Source organism: Danio aesculapii, chromosome 19 (assembly GCF_903798145.1).
Source record: "Danio aesculapii chromosome 19, fDanAes4.1, whole genome shotgun sequence".
Classification (NCBI taxonomy): domain Eukaryota; kingdom Metazoa; phylum Chordata; class Actinopteri; order Cypriniformes; family Danionidae; genus Danio; species Danio aesculapii.
The window spans coordinates 3320045-3337544 of NC_079453.1; the positions used below are offsets into that span (position 1 = coordinate 3320045).

General features: G+C 38.0%; 2 protein-coding genes across 4 annotated transcripts in view; both read right to left on the reverse strand.

Moving 5' to 3' along the window:
• recql4 (RecQ helicase-like 4) overlaps nt 1-11367 on the reverse strand; it is a 26320-nt gene extending 14953 nt beyond the window's left edge. The window contains exons 1-13 of the mRNA XM_056480246.1: nt 11221-11367; nt 9546-9579; nt 9364-9464; nt 9125-9271; nt 6632-7692; nt 6342-6441; nt 4950-5100; nt 4127-4243; nt 3088-3240; nt 2895-2987; nt 1164-1300; nt 984-1067; nt 1-123 (exon numbers count right to left, since the gene is read on the reverse strand). The exon at nt 1-123 is cut by the window's left edge and continues 66 nt beyond it. Of these exons, the coding sequence (XP_056336221.1) occupies nt 1-123; nt 984-1067; nt 1164-1300; nt 2895-2987; nt 3088-3240; nt 4127-4243; nt 4950-5100; nt 6342-6441; nt 6632-7692; nt 9125-9271; nt 9364-9464; nt 9546-9579; nt 11221-11304 (2385 nt within the window). The 5' untranslated portion in view covers nt 11305-11367. The remainder of the gene's footprint in view (nt 124-983; nt 1068-1163; nt 1301-2894; nt 2988-3087; nt 3241-4126; nt 4244-4949; nt 5101-6341; nt 6442-6631; nt 7693-9124; nt 9272-9363; nt 9465-9545; nt 9580-11220) is intronic.
• Nucleotides 11368-11845: 478 nt separating this feature from the next.
• Nucleotides 11846-17500, reverse strand: part of limd1b (LIM domains containing 1b) — a 12116-nt gene continuing 6461 nt past the window's right edge. For all 3 annotated transcript variants that reach the window (XM_056479549.1, XM_056479547.1, XM_056479548.1), the window contains 6 exons: nt 16360-16461; nt 14807-14874; nt 14667-14729; nt 14446-14576; nt 12369-12420; nt 11846-12263 (listed from right to left, as the gene is read on the reverse strand). In XM_056479549.1, the coding sequence (XP_056335524.1) occupies nt 12183-12263; nt 12369-12420; nt 14446-14576; nt 14667-14729; nt 14807-14874; nt 16360-16461 (497 nt within the window). In that variant the 3' untranslated portion in view covers nt 11846-12182. The remainder of the gene's footprint in view (nt 12264-12368; nt 12421-14445; nt 14577-14666; nt 14730-14806; nt 14875-16359; nt 16462-17500) is intronic.

The window sequence follows — 17500 nt, forward strand, 5'->3', positions numbered from 1 at the left end:
AATACAGGCGAAGGCCACCGGAGGGAGCTGATCTGCAGGGGGGAGACATCCTGAGCCCGAGTGACCTCCACCAACCAGAGCTTCAGGAGACAACAGCAGGACGTGCACCTGACCTGCCTTCACCTACACACAAACATACAGTAGATAAAACTAAAATATTACCCTGGCAACTACTAAAATAAAATTATTTGAAGTTGGTAAAAATCGATACCAATGCTAAAAATAAAAAGTATATTTAAATGCATATCTACAAAATTAAATTAAATAAACAAATGACAAAAGTACATAATGACATTACTAGATAAACACGACTAAAACTAAAAGAATGAAAAATAAAAAAAATTCCAATGATCAATTTATATAAAATTAAATATTATTACAATAATATTATTACAAAAATATAATATTAAATATTACATAATGTGTTACACATATAAATACACACAAATAAATAAATAATTGTATTAAATTCATTAAAATAATAGTGAATTAATTAAATGAGAAATGCTCCACTGAAATAATTTACAGAATTAAACTTAAAACTATTACAAATAAAAACAAAAGCACAACTAAATTAATAAAATACTAAATTAAAAAATACTATAAAACAAAAAAAAAGACGTATTTTTATAAATAATATAACAGTATATTGATAATACTACAAAAAGGTTAAAAGGAAATAAAGAAAATAAATAAAGAAACGTAAATTACTGCTATATACTTTGTATGCTGTGTACCGGGTGTCCAAACTCAGTCCTGGAGGGCCAGTTTTCTGGAGAGTTTAGCTCCAACCCTAATCAAACACACCTGAACCAGCTAATCAAGCTCTTACCAGATATACTAGAAACTTACAGGCAGGTGTGTTGAAGCAAGTTGGAGCTAGGCTCAGCAGGACACCGGCCGTCCAGGACCGAGTTTGGACACCCCTATTGTATAACAAGACAATGGAGATCAGTTGCATTTTAATAGTATTATTCTACTACCTTCTCAATGGCCGCCTCTCTCTGTTTCGCAGACATGTTGGAGTGGATGCAGGCAGCCTTCAGCTTTGACGGGAGTCCAGAAAGCTTCACAAACAATTTCGAAATCAACAAACTATTTTATTTTTTTTGCTGGAAATGACTTTTAATGACTTTTAAGCAGTAATAAACCTCCAACAGTACCTGATCATCCATCAGAGACACCAGAGGAGACACCACCAGCGTGATGCTCTTGCTCCTCTGGGCGTACAGGTATGCAGGCAGCTGGTAACAAAGAGACTTGCCCATACCAGTGGACAAAACCACCAGTGTGGACAACCCTGAAGACACACGAAAACATTCATTCATTCTCTTTTTGGCTCAGTCTTTATTAATCTGGGGTCGCCACAGCGGAATGAACCGCCAACTTATCCAGCACGTTTTTACGCAGCGGATGCCCTTCCAGCTGCAACCCATCTCTGGGAAAACACGAAAACATCAACTGATAAAAAAAATCTGGTTTACTTTGTAGCACTTCTTATAAAACTCAGTTATTTAGTTGTAAAACCCCATGCCATGAGAACAGAACTCATGGAAAATCTGCCATAATGAATGCAATTTTTTAATAAAGCAATTAAAAAAGCAGTTAACATTTTTTTAACATGAAAACTGGGATTTCAAAGAAAATTTTCAATCTGTTTCTGTCAAACTAGAATTATGCGTTAATTGTTCAGATTAGGACTGAGCTACATAACCAAAACTAGTCACAATTGCTTTTCATACTATATAATTTGGATAATTAAATCTCAATATTAAGTTTATTTAATTCATTCGGAAAGGAAAATGCATTTGACATGTTTGTTAGACACCTAGAATGAGTGTAAATAGCTATTAGTACAAATAAAATTCCACAGAATAAGCTACTTTTTAAGTTAGGTTAACATTTTTTCATGTTGTATGATTCATTACAAATTCATCATCAACATTTGCACCTATCAAAAGTCATTAGGTTGAGGCGGCAATCAATATTTTAAAGTTTAATTGCGTCGAAATATAATAAATAATGTACGATAAAGCATTGCCTTTTACTTCTGCATGGTCAAGCACCCCTGTATATTCAAGATCTTTCAAGCAGTCTCTCATGTAGCCGGTCTCTGAGGTCTTCTGGCAAAGACCTGTTAGCCATTCCCACAACTTGTCTTTAGACTAAAGGTGACCGTGCCTTCTGTGTGGTGGCCCCACGGCTCTGGAACTCTCTCTCCTTAAAAAGGATTTAAAGACGCACCTTTTTGGTCAAGCTTTTAATTAACAGTATTAGTGTTTCTGTATTTGGATTTTTAATTAGTTTTAATATGTCTTAGCATGTTTTCTTTTATTGATAATTGTTCTTTTACTTGTTTTCTCTTATTGTAAAGCACTGTGTGACTCAATGTCTGGGAAAGGTGCTATATAAATAAACCTTTACTTACTTTTTTTTTTTTTTAATTGCTGCACAACATAAATTGTATATTCTATTGCAATGTAATGCTTTACTATTATTATTAATTTTTTTTTTATAATAATTTTTTTAGGGGTTTTCACCTTTATTGATAGAACAGTGGAGATTTACAGGCAGAAAGTATTGGGAGCAGAGAGAGGGGAAGGATCGGCAAAGGACCTTGTGCCGGAAATCGAACTCGGGTCGCCGAGAGCACCTGGGTGCTATATGTCGATGCACCAACCGCCAGGTCACTGGCACCAACTCTGTACTATTATTTTAAGAAGATTATTTTAATACCAATATATTTTTGTCATATTTTTGGCATTTCAGTGTACTTTTATTAAGTTTTAACTTTTATTCCACTTGTTTTAGCTACTTTTTAGTTCATTGTTCCACAAAAATAAAATCAGAAACAAAAAATACAGCAATTTTTCAAGCTTCCAATAACTTCCAACCTGACAGTATTCTCATGATGGCCGCCTCCTGACCAGGCCTGAAGGACTTATAACCAAAGTCTCGGAGTGCTTCGTACACCTCTGGAGGGACATCTATATATAACATAAATAAATAAATCACAGAAGAAGAAAAAAATAAAAAGAATGAAGTTTTCACAAAATACAGCTCATACAGCCCATTATTGTGACATACCTTGGACTTTCCCATCATCCTTTAGTTTGTATAGCGGCTCCATAGGAGGAGGAGGGGCCGGCCTTTCATAATCCGGCCTGATGATGTTGAGCAGAATCTCCGCCCCCTGCTCCTCCTTCTCAGAAGAGTCTTCGCCCACAGAGGGAGGGGTTACTGTGGTAAGAATATATATCACTTTCATTTTCAGCTGTAGGGTTAGGGGTGTTTTATTAGTGCGATGTGAAGAAAAAAACATACAGAACTGCAGATTCCTGTCATGTAAATAGAATTAGCTGTATAATGCAGAATGTCAAGGAATTTGTACATTTTTTGATTAATAGTTTTGTGATATCAGCATCTCATTTAAATAGGCAATCTGCATGTTCTGTGTGAATGAATAGCATGATGTTTATGTTATGCGCAGTCTCTGCAGTATTACTATTTTAGGATATAAACACATAACCTTTATTTCTATAACTGACCTGAGGGTCACTTTGGCAGAATTTTATGTGAGAAAATCTATTGCCATATCATATACACACAGAAACTCGCATGACACAGATATTTCATGACAAGCCTTCAAAATAAAAGTCTGGCAAATTTAAACCAATGTAAATAATCTTTATATAATGTAAATAATTGCTATAATTGCCACACATGTAAACAAATTATAAAGAATTTATAATGTAAATATGTTTTTAAATGCAAATAATTATATAGTTATAATTTCATTAACGTTTTCATAATTTCAATTAATTTGATATGCTGATTTTTTTTTACAACAAATTGTAAAAAAATTGTCCAAAAGAAAAGGAAAAGTCCAGAAAAATTTAACAATTAAATAAAAAATAATGAAATCCTGAAATTTTTTTGTTAAAAACTGAATTTGGGAAAAATCTAACTAGAGTGTGAGATTAAAAAAAATTACAACAAAATTCATTATGCCCAATGGGTGGCGGTTGTCATGAAAGAGTATTTTTATACATCCCCATCCAGTTGCTTTGCTGTTTTGTAACAAGATTACAATCAGTATATGAATATGTGATCAATGCAAACCCACCAATAGGCTCTGAGCGCAGAGTTCCTGTTGCTCTGGCAACTTCCTCCAATGTGGGCAACTCAAACTCTTCCTCCTCCATTGGGGTTTCCTGCTGTTCTGCAGAACTACTGACAGGAGCTGTAACACAAACCCATTTTATCATTAACTTAAATACATATTCATGAGCACAGAATCATGGTTTAGATTAGATTAAACTTTATTGTCATTACATAAGTACAAGGCAATGAAATGCAGTTTAGCTTTAACCATGTGTGCAATAGTGCAGGATATAGGTCCAAGTTAAAAGTGCAATTATAGAAAACTATGGCCAATATTTACAGATGGATGTACTATGAACATAATATACAAGTCGTATTTAACTAACATTAGATATTCACAAATAGATGAACATACTGTACAGGTTGCTATAATTAATAAGGGCCATGCAAATATAAATGAACAGTTTGTCATTTGCTATAAACAGCAACTACAAATAGATATGTAGATATGTATACACTCATAAAATGACTACTTATTTAAAATGAGCTGAAACAACAACACAAATCTTGAGGGTTTTTTTTTTTTGGGGGGGGGGGGGGGGGGGGGGAACTTAATTGTTTTGTGTTCAATCCACTTAAACTTGTAAAAACTAATAAGTTAACTTAATTCTCTCATGTTCTCCTAACACAACTTTATTGTGTGGAAGCCAGAATTTTTTAAAGGTGTATCATACACTTATAAATGTTTATATGCAGTGGATATGTACATTTACAAATGGGTATGTGCGCTGTAGTGCGATGACTATATTAAGTGTGCAATGTGAAATATGTGACCAGCCTCTTACCTTTTCCTCTGCAGTCTTGTGCCCAATGGCCCGTCCCACCACACTTATAGCAGGTGTCACCTTGGCGATTGAAGCCACCGAAACGCCCCCTGCCCCTGCCGAATCCACCTCCAAACCTCTCGCCCTTTAGCTGGAACTTCTGCATGTACATCTAGAATTATGAAACATGGTTAGGCCTGCAATGATAACCGATTTTAAGGTTTATCGTGGTTTGCAAAAGTCAAGGTTTTTAAACACCTAAAACATTATGTTATACCATTCTTACGGTATATGGAATTTTGTACGTGCTTTTATTATTATTTTATTTCGTTTTTTTAGGGACACAGTATTTTCAGCAGAAAAGGAGCCTCCACATCAAAAGCTACCCGTCGGCCTACGATTCAGAAAACATCTGAAAAACAAATTGCTTATACACCAACATCCTAGCATGCTATAGACCTGAACAGTGCAGTGGCTTTACTTCATATCCACAGAATCAAAAATCTGTGTTTTTGAAACTAATGAAGACAGCAGAAGTCAATGCTTTATTTTAATTATTTAGCCTGAAGTGATTACTGCTCCAAAATATTATAAATGTTTCTTAAAATAAAATATATAGTGTTCGATGGGTTAAAAAAGTAGTTTTTCATACCCTGACATTTTAAAAAGACAATACCGTGATACTTTTATCCAAGGTTATCATGCTGTCAGAATCTTATACCGGCCTTAATATGGTGGAAAATAGTGTATAAAGGGATACTGCTGTCTATGGCCTTCTTGTTGATGTTTTACAAAATCAATCAGGTCAAGAGTAGACAGTTTTAGGCTCCCTGATTTCTCTAACAAAAATTAAAAGTTATGCATTTTCCACATTCAGTATGACTTCATCTAGTACACGTATTCACAGCAAAAAGTTGTGGTTTCAGTTTGGCATTAACGACTGTGTAAAGATGCATCATATCTGATATCAGCAACGGTAAAAAATGGTGCTAGTAGCCTTGCGGATAGCACATAGACATATAGCACTGCTCAAGTTTCTTTGCCAATCCTGCTCAAGACTTTCCTGTCTATACTCTGTATATACTGTTATGCCAAAATGAATATATATTTTTGAAAAAAGCACATTGCCAAACAGCATTACAGATAAGATTTAGTCCTTTTTTTCATCCTTTATAACCTGATATCTGAATAATTATAATATAAAACTATAATGTCGATAAGATCTTTTAATACATATAAAACAATTAAGAAGATATTAAAGAGCCTGTTAGCCTTTGGTCATTAGACTTTTGTGTTTAACAGTACAAGATCATGACAGGTTGAGCAACTAAAAGAATGACTAAATGATGTCAATTGTTTTTACTGCATGAAATATAAATTTCAAGAAGTAGGTGTTTGATTTTATCAACTAACCTGTTTTCTCAATGCAGCTCCTCTCAAAGCAAACCCTTTGACGTGGGACTTCTTCTTCAAATTGATTTTCACAAAGTTCCCATCTGTGTTCTTAGTAGGCCTGGACCAAATGATAGTGATAAATCAGTAAAACAACGACAATTAAAGGCATAACTCTTTTGTGTTCAACAGAAGAACGAAACTCATAAAAGGTTTAAAACCACAAGAGGGAGAGTAAATGATGAGGTAATTTTAATTTTTGCGTGAACTAACCTTTTAATGCCAATTCCTGACATATTTATGTTACCCACCTGACCCTGACTGTGTTCTTCTGACGTGCGTACGCAGCGGCTCTGGCCTCCTCTTCATCCACCTCACCCAGAAGATTCTCCTGAGGCATGGCTCGTTTCTGAGGTTTCTTGTTCTCTGAGCTGCCATCGTCATCATCCTCTTCCACTTTTCCTTTCTTCTTCGCTCTTTTCTTGGGCTGATCTTCCCCAGCTGCCTCTCCTTTCTTAGTTTTCCTTCTCTTTTTCACTCCACCTTCCTTCTCTTCAGATTCATCACCATCATCAGCCTCCCTTTGCCTTTTTCGACCTTTTGTTTTTGCACCTGATTCTTGATCTTTTCTAGCCTTTGTTTTGCGTTGTTTAGTGATTGGTGTAACCTCGGGCTCCTCTGATAAGTTCTCACCAGCTACCATCAGCGTTGGGCTACTTTTATAAGATACCCGTTCACCATCAGTCCCAGGGGAGCCCGATGTTGCATTCAACACCACATTATTCTTTACTGAAGATGTTACTGGATCCGTCTCTACTGCTTCTATTGGAAGGGAGGGTTTCTTCTTCTCCAATAAATTCTTTGGAGATGTTTGGCCCTCATTTGGGCTACTTTTATGTGATACCCATTCACCATGAGTCCCTGGGGAGCCAGATCTGCTTCTAACAGCAGGTTGCAAGAAACCGTTCTCATCCTTCGCCAGCTCTGAATTCCCTGTAACAGGTTTCTGAGGTTCCTCCACCTCATCGAAAACCTGACAGCGTGCAAGCCAGCCACTGTCCACGGATGAAAACCTCCTGGTCATGGACTGCCTGAGGAACTGGACTCTCTCCAATCTCTTCTGCGCAGAACCCACAGCCGGAGAGCAGGGTTTGGATGGGGTTATGGATGGGAAAGGATCAGATGGATCATCCTCAAAATTCATGCTGGCTGTCTGTACAGGAGCAGAACTGGCGTCTGGACACGTGTTGGCTGGCTTTGGTGTGTGGGTTTCTACATCTGTCGCTGCTGTGTTGGAGTCTAAGGTGTTAATCACTGGCTTCTGTGGTGTTCGGCGAGGGGTTGCTGCTTTCTTCAGAGAAAACGATCGCTCCTAGAATTTGTAAACATTTTTTATATCAAAAAGCTGTTAACTCTCATTACAACTAATCTGTAATTCAATGTTTACTGTACAGTGTTTCCTCTAGGATTTTTTCTAGCTGTGGCGGCAGGCCTTTTAACACAGATCTACAACGTGTTGTGGCGTTATTTCAATGACAAATATCGTGAGCGCAGTATTACGAGTTGAGATCGCATTCATGTAATAGCCTACAGCATGCGAATCTCTTTGCTTGGGCGCCGATTTCCTCTGTTCGTGCCCTCAAATACGCACTGCTCAAGCGCAGACAGTGTTGCCTGATTGGGCGGTTTTGAATTTATTTTTGCGGGTAAAAAGTGACATAGGCGGGTAGTGAAAATTTGGGCGGTTTTGCAATGGCGTGCCCGCCAGCCCCGGTCTGTCCTCAAACCTGTTTTGATCTCCCAAAGAGATGCCATAGCCCCTGTTCTTCGCATACATATGCTTAGAACAGTGTATAAACGCTTGTGATCTCGACAGCTTTTGGGCTGGAAACAGTCAGCATCATCTGACAACACTGAGCGCAGATCTTCTTGTACGCTCTCAAATAAACGCTGCAGAAGTGTGATTTAGTGCGTTTATGTAACGAGTATGTCTCCAACATTTATTAGATTTGCTAGAAATATTTATAAATGTCTCCAATAGACCTACAGAGTGGTATTATTGCATCCTGAAGTAAAGTGAAACAGCTTTACGTCGTGTTAGCTGGCCTCACGCATCACGCACCTGCCAGTCAGCACGTAACCTTAAAGGGTTAAACAAATGACGCACAGCACTACTACGGTCGGTTACAGAAAAGTTCACGCTGTTATAATTCACGTACCCTTTAATACGTTTTGGTGCGATTATCACCCGCTATTAAAAAATAAAATGTTTTGAATGAGAAGCTGTAATGTAGCCGTGGCGGGATGAATTTTGACGTGGCGCCCCGCCATGGAAGAATGAATGTAGCGGAAACCATGCTGTATTTTACAGTTTAAATTAAGCATTTTCAGCTTGCATTATTAAAAAAAATCTAACATTATATCAAAAATGATCAAAAATCTATCAAAATCTCTAAAAAATGTATAAATCTGTAAGAAATGTGTTACCCATATAATAATTTACAGTTTATAGCAACATTTCACTATAATATATAGTAGTTATTTTATTAAAACATAGAGACGGGAAAATCCTCCTTAACTGTCTTTTCAATAACTATAAAGTAAATAATTATATCATTATTTAATTAGTTTAATTAATAATATCAGTGACTCCTTTGAATTAAATAAAAACAATCTGTTCTTGTAATTATGAATGTGTCATTGTTTTATTATTATTATACTGTGCAGTGACATTTATAAACTACATAACGATGGCTGTTTGTAATAAATATTGTTACTTTGATTAAGAAAAGACTCATATTTACCTTTGTTAAGCCTCCGAGATTGTTTTTCAGCTTCATGCCAAAGTACTGAGCTGAAGCTTTGAGTGTCTCTTTATCGTCTGATGACAGTTTTGGTAGAGCAACAGGTAGATTTTTCCGGTTTAGATGAGATCCCCAGCATCCAGAGCCCTGAAAACAGAGCATGTAAACATTTTATGGATCTAAACAAATTGCAATATTCAAAACCTATGAAGTCATTTAATGAATATTTGTCGTCTCACATCTGAAGATGACTGACTCTCTGGAGGTTTTGTTTGATTCTCCTTCACAGTGTCATTTCTTTCTTTTGCTACTTTAAGAGAACGATATTCTTTATAAAGTTCTGCAAACACAAAAACAAAGTTCAGTGACGAAAACAAAGCATTAAAGCCAAACAAGAACAAATTAAACTATGCAAACTTACGCCTCGTCTCCTCAGGAGCTTTATCAATGTCATCCTTTAAAAAAAAAGATATTTGCAGATTAATAAGGACAAAAAGATGCCCAAATATCTAATATAACCTAAAATGCACCTGTGATATACATTCACTGGCCACTTTATTAGGTACACCTTACTAGTACCGGGTTGGACTCTGTTTTGCCTTCAGAACTGCCTCAATCCTTCATGTCATAGATTCAACAAGGTACTGGAAATATTCCTCAGAGATTTTGCTCCATATTGACATGATAGCATCACGCAGTTGCACAAGATTTGTCATCAGCACATCCATGATGTCAATCTCCCCTTACACCACAACCCATAGGTGCTCTATTGGATTGAGCTCTGGTGACTGTGGAGGCCATTTGAGTACAGTGAACTCATTGTCATGTTCAAAAATGACAATGAGATGATTCGAGCTTTATGACATGGTGTGTTATCCTGCTGGAAGTGGCCATCAAAAGATGGATAAACTGTGGTCAAAAAGGGATGGACATGGTCAGCAACAATACTCAGGTGGGCTGTGGTGATGATACAATGCTCAATTGGTACTAATGGGCCCAAAGCGTGCCAAGAAAATATCCCGTTGATACAAGGCAGGATGGATCCATGCTTTCATGTTGTTGACGCCCAATTCTGACCCGACCATCCGAATGTGGCAGCAGAAATCGAGACTCATCAGACCAGGCAACGCTGCTCCAATCTTCTAATGTCCCGTTTTGGTGAGCCTGTGTGAATTGTAGCCTCAGTTTCCTGCTCCTAGTTGACAGGAGTAGCACCCGGTGTGGTCTTCTGCTGCTGTAGCCCATCCGCCTCAAGGTTTGACATGTCGTGTGTTCAGAGATGCTCTTCTGCATACCTCGGTTGTAACGAGGGCTTATTTGAGTTACTGTTACCTTTCTATCAGCTGGAACTAGTCTGGCCATTCTCCTCTGACCTCTGGCATCAACAATGCATTTGCACCCACAGAACTGCCGCTCACTGGATATTTTCTCTTTTTCAGACCATTCTCTGTAAATCCTAGAGTCGGTTGTGCGTGAATCCCAGTAGATCAGCAGTTTCTGAAATATTCAGACCAACCAGTCTGGCACCAACAACCACATTACGTTAAATCACCTTTCTTCCCCATTCTGATGCTCAGTTTGATCTGCAGCAGATCGTCTTGACCATGTCTGCATGCATTGACTTGCTGCTATGTCATTGGCCGATTAGAAATTTGCGTTAACGAGCAGTTGGACAGATGTGCCTAATAAAGTGGTACATCAACAACACAAGCTAATAAGAACATTAACACTTAGCCTAGCATAAAACACAACATACAGTACGGAACACAAAATACCACAAACTGAAGTAAAGTACGGTTTTGTGTTCACACATTCGTTCATTTTTTTAACAAAGCGACAATTGTGACGTCATGTATTGTTTACCAAGCTACTTTTGTGTATTCGGTCTGAAATATCATGCAAGTATGACTTTAAACCACATCAGCACTATTGAACTGACTGCGAACAATGTTGTACTTTGATAGTAATTGATTTCCCTATTAAGAATTGACAAAAAATAGACTTTTCTGAAATTATATTATTAAAAGAGAAAGTCTGAACCAGAGAATATAAAACCAATTTTACCCCAAAATACCACAATAACGATGAAAACACACCTTATTGGGTTTTCTGTTGTTTGTCTGGAAGAAAGACTGTTCCCATTTCTTCAGGAGGATTTTGACGTCGTTGTATCGATCCATTGCTTCACTTAATCCACAATTACAAACACAAACTCGCTGTTTTTAACCTAATAAGTCCTGTATATAACAACGTGTATTTCTGAGTCGCTTAGTCACTTATAGAAACGTGTATTTTACATAAGTAGAATATATTGTACAAAAGAAATGATAGTCGACACCCATTCACTACACTGCGAGCAAACGCGCCAAATGTCAAATCACTGATGAAAACATTGGACGACTTCTGCCTCTTCCGGAAGTGTAACAAAAGTCCTACAAAATCAAGGGGGCGCGCATTTGAAGCGAACACAATACATCAAATTTTTCGTAAAATAAAGTCTTGTTTTCTGATCAGAATGAAGCAGGATTAAATAAATAATAAAGCAACATATTTGTAAGATATTTTACCTCACTTCTGAAAGTGAAAAAGAAGGTCTATAAAGTTTATAACTTATTTATTTAAAAAAAGTGTTTATAAATGTATCGTACATGTTAAAAATATATTTTATTAGGGTAGATAAACACAGAAACAGTGGGAGAAAAATATACCACAAACTCCAAATGATAAGATTGTACAATTTATTTTATTTTTCTAAATTTTAAAAAGACACAGCATTCTGTTTTTTAAGATAAAGTATAATTAAACTATTTCCCTGACAAAGTTTGGTAACAAGTAAAAAATATATACCAAAGCCTCTGTGTATTGTAGTGAAATTATATAATACTGTGGTGCTTTGGTATATTTCTAGCCATTTAAATTCAAGCTTCAACATGTCAAACTTCAACATTTAAAGTACTTCAAGGTACTACCAATGATTTAAAAACACAACATTAACTGTTTCAAACAATACAATGAATAATCAATAGTGAATAATTATGAAGAGACTCATAAACAGAGATTAAATGTTGCTTTTTCCTTCATAACAGGCCAAATGGTAGCTTCTGCCCATTGACAACACACGCACAATCTCATTTGAACCCTGTGGACACAAACAAACACACAAATCACAATTTAATTCAGAAAAGACCATGTATGAAGTTCGTAAAATTACAGATAAAAAAAACATGTACAAATGTAAACATGCCTCAATGGGAAGGATGAGCTGCTCACATATAGCACAGGTCTGGGCTAAAAACCTGTACAAGAAAACAAATATATGACAAATAATATGAATTAGATACTAGAGGAATGTTCACATCTTTTAATTGAAATGATAAAGAGTCAGACTATCTCATTTAAAACCTAAAAATGTCAGTAGACACTAAACAAATTAGATTTTGACAGATAATTTCAACATTTGCAGTTGAAGTCAAAATTATTAGCCTGTAGGACAGTTTTAAGTGAAAATTTCTGTATATTTTACAGTAAAGATATACAATACAGGGCGACGCAGTGGCGCAGTAGGTAGTGCTGTCGCCTCACAGCAAGAAGGTCGCTGGTTTGAGCCTTGGCTGGGCCAGTTAGCATTTCTGTGTGGAGTTTGCATGTTCTCCACGCGTTCACGTGGGTGCTCCAGTTTCCCCCACAGTCCAAAGACATGCGGTACAGGTGAATTGGGTAAGCTAAATTATCCGTAGTGTATGTGTGTGAATGAGTGTGTATGGTTGTTTCCCAGTGATGGGTTGCAACTGGAAGGGCATCCGCTGCGTGAAACATATGCTGGATAAGTTGGCGGTTCATTCCGCTGTGGCGACCCCAGAGTAATAAAGGGACTTAGCCGAAAAGAAAATGAATGAATATACAATACAATTCTGTAAACACATATCCAGCAAGAGAAATGGTGCTGTAAATGTAAATACAGTATTTTTGCTGTAATTAAACTACAGTATAAGTAACTGTTCGACTGCTGCCAGTAAGTTACTGTAGATTCTATGGGAAATTGTTAACAGTGTCTTAATAACATTGACATCAACTGTATATAATATTATCTAGGTGGCACGGTGGCTGTCACAGCACTGTCGCCTCACAGCAAAAAGGTCGCTGATTCGAGTCCCGGCTGGATCAGTTGGCATTTCTGTGTGGAGTTTGCATGTTCTCCCTGTGTTGGGTTTCCTCCGGGTGCTCCAAAGACAGTACGAAGACAGTCTAAGTGAATTCATTCATTCTTTTCGGCTTAGTATCTTTATTAATCCAGGGTCGCCACAGCGGAATGAACCGCCAACTTATCCAGCACGTTTTTAGGTAGTGAATGCCCTTCCATCTGCAACCCATCTCTGGTAAACATCCACACACACTCATTTACACTCATACACTACGGACAATTTATCCAACCCAATTCACCTATAGTGCATTTCTTTGGACTGTGGGGGAAACCGGAGCACCCGGAGGAAACCCACGCGACCGCAGGGAGAACATGCAAACTCCACACAGAAACGCCAACTGACCCAGCCGAGGCTCGAACCAGCAACCTTCTTGCTGTGAGTGAATTGGACTAAATTAGCCATAGTGTATGAGTGTGCGTGTGTGAATGTGAGAGCGTATGGGTGTTTCTCAGTACTGGGCTGCGGCTGGAAGGGGATCTGCTGTGTAAAGCATATGCTGGAATAGTTTGCGGTTCATTCTGCTGTGGTGACACCTGATAAATAAGAGACTAAGTCGAAGGAAAATAAATGAATGAATGATATTATCTGTAGGCTATATGCACACAGACATTAATTTATTTAGCCAGGCAGCCCAACGACTTCCGGTGAACTGTCTTTCCATTACAAAATTGTCACGTTTAAGATCTGATTTCTTAAAAAATCTGCTATATTCACTGCCTGTTAGATTTACGATATGAAGTGGGTCTTAGATCGGACAAGAAGTGCTGCATTGAAATCTATTTCCCCTGCCATGTCTTTAAAATATGACAGGTTATTTTACCCCAGTATTTTCAATGGAATTTCAGCGCTAGCCTGTTGCTACTGATGGCACTAGCGGTTACAACAGGCTTTCATATCGTCTTACGCTTGAACAACTACATGAATGCTTAAGTCTATTTAACTGAATGTATTGTAATTACATTACAACATCGATGCTGTAAAAACAACCTTGTGAAATCGAAAATAGTCACATTAAGCTCTCACCGGAAGTTTATCGTCGGCTTTAAAACTCTGTGCATAGAGCCCATTGTCTATCTATTATCATTGTGTCTGTTGTCTGCGCAGACGTGTGTTGTTGACCTGTGGTAATCTTTCACACAGTAGATCTTATTTTGTGTGTCCACACTGAACTGCTGTCCCTCCAGAGTCTCGTTGCAGACCACACAGCGGAAACACTCGCGGTGGAAGGACTTTCCCAAAGCCTGGAGCACCTGCAGAGGTCAGAGGTCATGTGAGTGGATCATGTGGTAGAAAACTTTAAATAAATCTCTCTATTTCTGTCAGGATGGTTTCAGGCTGACCGTATCTGTGATTATATAGCCGCAGGATGAGCAGACCTCCGCAAAGTGCTTGACGCTGGAATACTAGAAAAGAAATGGAGTTTTAAAAGCTTGTCTTATACACTGAGTGGAAGAAATGCTTAATGAAGAAGACCGCAGACCAAATAATCCTCCTCGCAGAACACTTGTCCTGAAAAGTCATAAAAGGGCTTCCCTTTCAGTTTCTGGCCTGTGGTGAGGAGAGAAGAAAATATGCATGTGATTTTTGGATTCTGATGTGTGTGGTTTGTATTTCGCAAAGACCCTGAGGGGACATGAAAATTAGCATGTAAAAAAAATTCACATTCATTGATTCATTCATTCATTCATTCATTCATTTTCATTTCGGCTTAGTCCCTTTATTAATCTGGGGTCACCACAGCAGAATGAACCGCCAACTTTCACATAGCGGATGCACTTCCAGCTGCAACCCATCACTGGGAAACATCCATACACACTCATTCACACTCAAACACTATGGCCAATTTAGTTTATTCAATTCATCTATAGGCGATGCGGTGGCGCAGTAGGTGGTGCTGTCGCCTCACAGCAAAAAGGTTGCTGGTTCAAGCCTCGGCTGGGTCAGTTGGCGTTGAGTTTGCATGTTCTCCCCACGTTCATGTGGGTTTCCTCCGGGTGCTCCGGTTTCCCACACAGTCCAAAGACATGTGGTACAGGTGAATTGGGTAGGCTAAATTGTTCGTAGTGTATGTGTGTAAATGAGTGTGTGTGGATGTTTCGGTTCAGTCCCCATGTGCACCGAACCCAACGTTTAACCATCTTCATACCAGCTCCCCGCTCTTCACTTCGCGGGCACCCCCGGATAAAATCTCCCAGATTTTATTATCTGAATGTTAGCAGGTATGACACAGAAATGCCAATGGACCCAGCTGAGGCTCGAGCCAGCAACCTTCTTACTGTGAGGTGATTGTGCTTCCCACTGCGCCACCATGACGCCTTCATGTACATACATTCATGTAAATAAAAAATTCACATTTTCTAGCTCCAAATGTTTATGAATTTCATTTTTCTGTTGAATATTAAGAAATACATTCAGAAGAATGCTGTGAAAAATCCATATAGGCCCAAAAATACAGAATTTAATGGCCGTTTTTTCCAGCATTCTTCAGTATTTTTTTCTTTGTGTTTTTATTTGCATTTTTGGAGGAACTATTGCCTTAATTGATTAAAGAAGCATTCTATCACAAAAGTGTCATTTTATTCTAATAATTCTGGTTCATTTTAACACAAATGGATGCTAAATATGGACTAAACCAAGCATTGGTCTTTCAGTTAAATGAATAACAGCTATAAGCCAACAGTTGGATTTATCTGCATTTATCTGCAAATTAGGCTTGAAATAACCCAGCATTTATTAGTGTAGGACTGGATCTTAGTGTTTGCTTGCAAAAAGCACTGCAATATAGTTTTTCTTAAATCACAAAAGTTTGTCAGCTGACTGCAAAAGCTTTCCAAGAGAATTCATAAGCACTGTGATACTATATGAACCTCGTTTCTTGCTGCCATCTCCATATCTCTTTAGGAGATCATATGAATTAAAAAGTCCTGTGTCAGTGATGTGTCCTGTGTGTGTGTTTATCCTCTCGTCATCAGTTGTGTGTATAATATTTGCAAGTATCTGATGTTTCACATGAGCAGTGTGTGTATGTTTTACCGCACGTGCAGCAGGTAAAGCAGTGATCATGGTAAACTCGACCCATGGCTCGACAGGCCTGATCAGAGCTGAAAACTCCTTCACTGCACTTCACACACGACCCTGAAGAGGGCGCACACACACACACACACACGGAGAGAAAGAGAGAGAGAGAGAGAGAGAGAGATGAAAAAACAGATTGAGTAACAGTGGTGTAAAGAGTACTGAAAAATCCTACTCAAGTTAAAGTACCATTACTTGCCTAAAAATGCAGTGCAAGCAGAGTAAAAGTATCTGTTGTAAATATTACTCAAAGTATGAGTAAATAGTAGCCCTTTCAAAAGTACTCTTGAGTAGTGAGTATTATGCTGTGAAAAGCTGATGCATTTACATGTCATTTGTGGATGTGTGTAAACGTAACATTCTGTAGTGCATTTAGTTATTGACCAGCAGGCACACAACGTCATAAGACGTTAATATTAGGTTAGATTTAGGTTGTGTTGTCAGGTGACCAAAATTTAATGTCTGGCCAGCGTCTAAGGACAACGTTAATTTAACGTCCAATAACAACATCAAATGACGTTGATATTTGGTTGATTTTAGCTTGTGTTAGAAAGTGACCAAAATCAAACATCAAGCCAACATCTTAAACCAATGTCATACTGATGTCAAACACTGACATTTATTCGTCAGGTATGGCAACCAAAATCCAATGTCTGATAGACGTAATACCCAAATAGCAAAATTTCTCTTGCCCAGATCTGGCCCACACAATCAGCTTTTGCTTGGCCCACATGCCACAGTGAATTAGACCAATTCTGGCTTCCATACAAGGACCAAACATGGACTATATCTGGGCCATGTTTTGGCCAAGTTAATAACCCATAACTGGGCCTGAACTGGGCCAGATATGTTGGTGTCTCACCACTACAATGAATTTGATAAACCCATGAAGAAATTCGCTTTATGGCCAGGCTTTTTTTTTTAAGCGATCTGATTGGTAGAATTTTTAACGTATTTTAAAAATGGGTTAAGAAAGGCCAAACTTATGTGGCCCACATATAAAAATGTAACATCTGGGCCAAATACTACATTTGATATTTGGCTTCAAGTCTTGTGTGCCACCTTAAAGACGATGCCACGTCTGTGAAACCCATGTTTG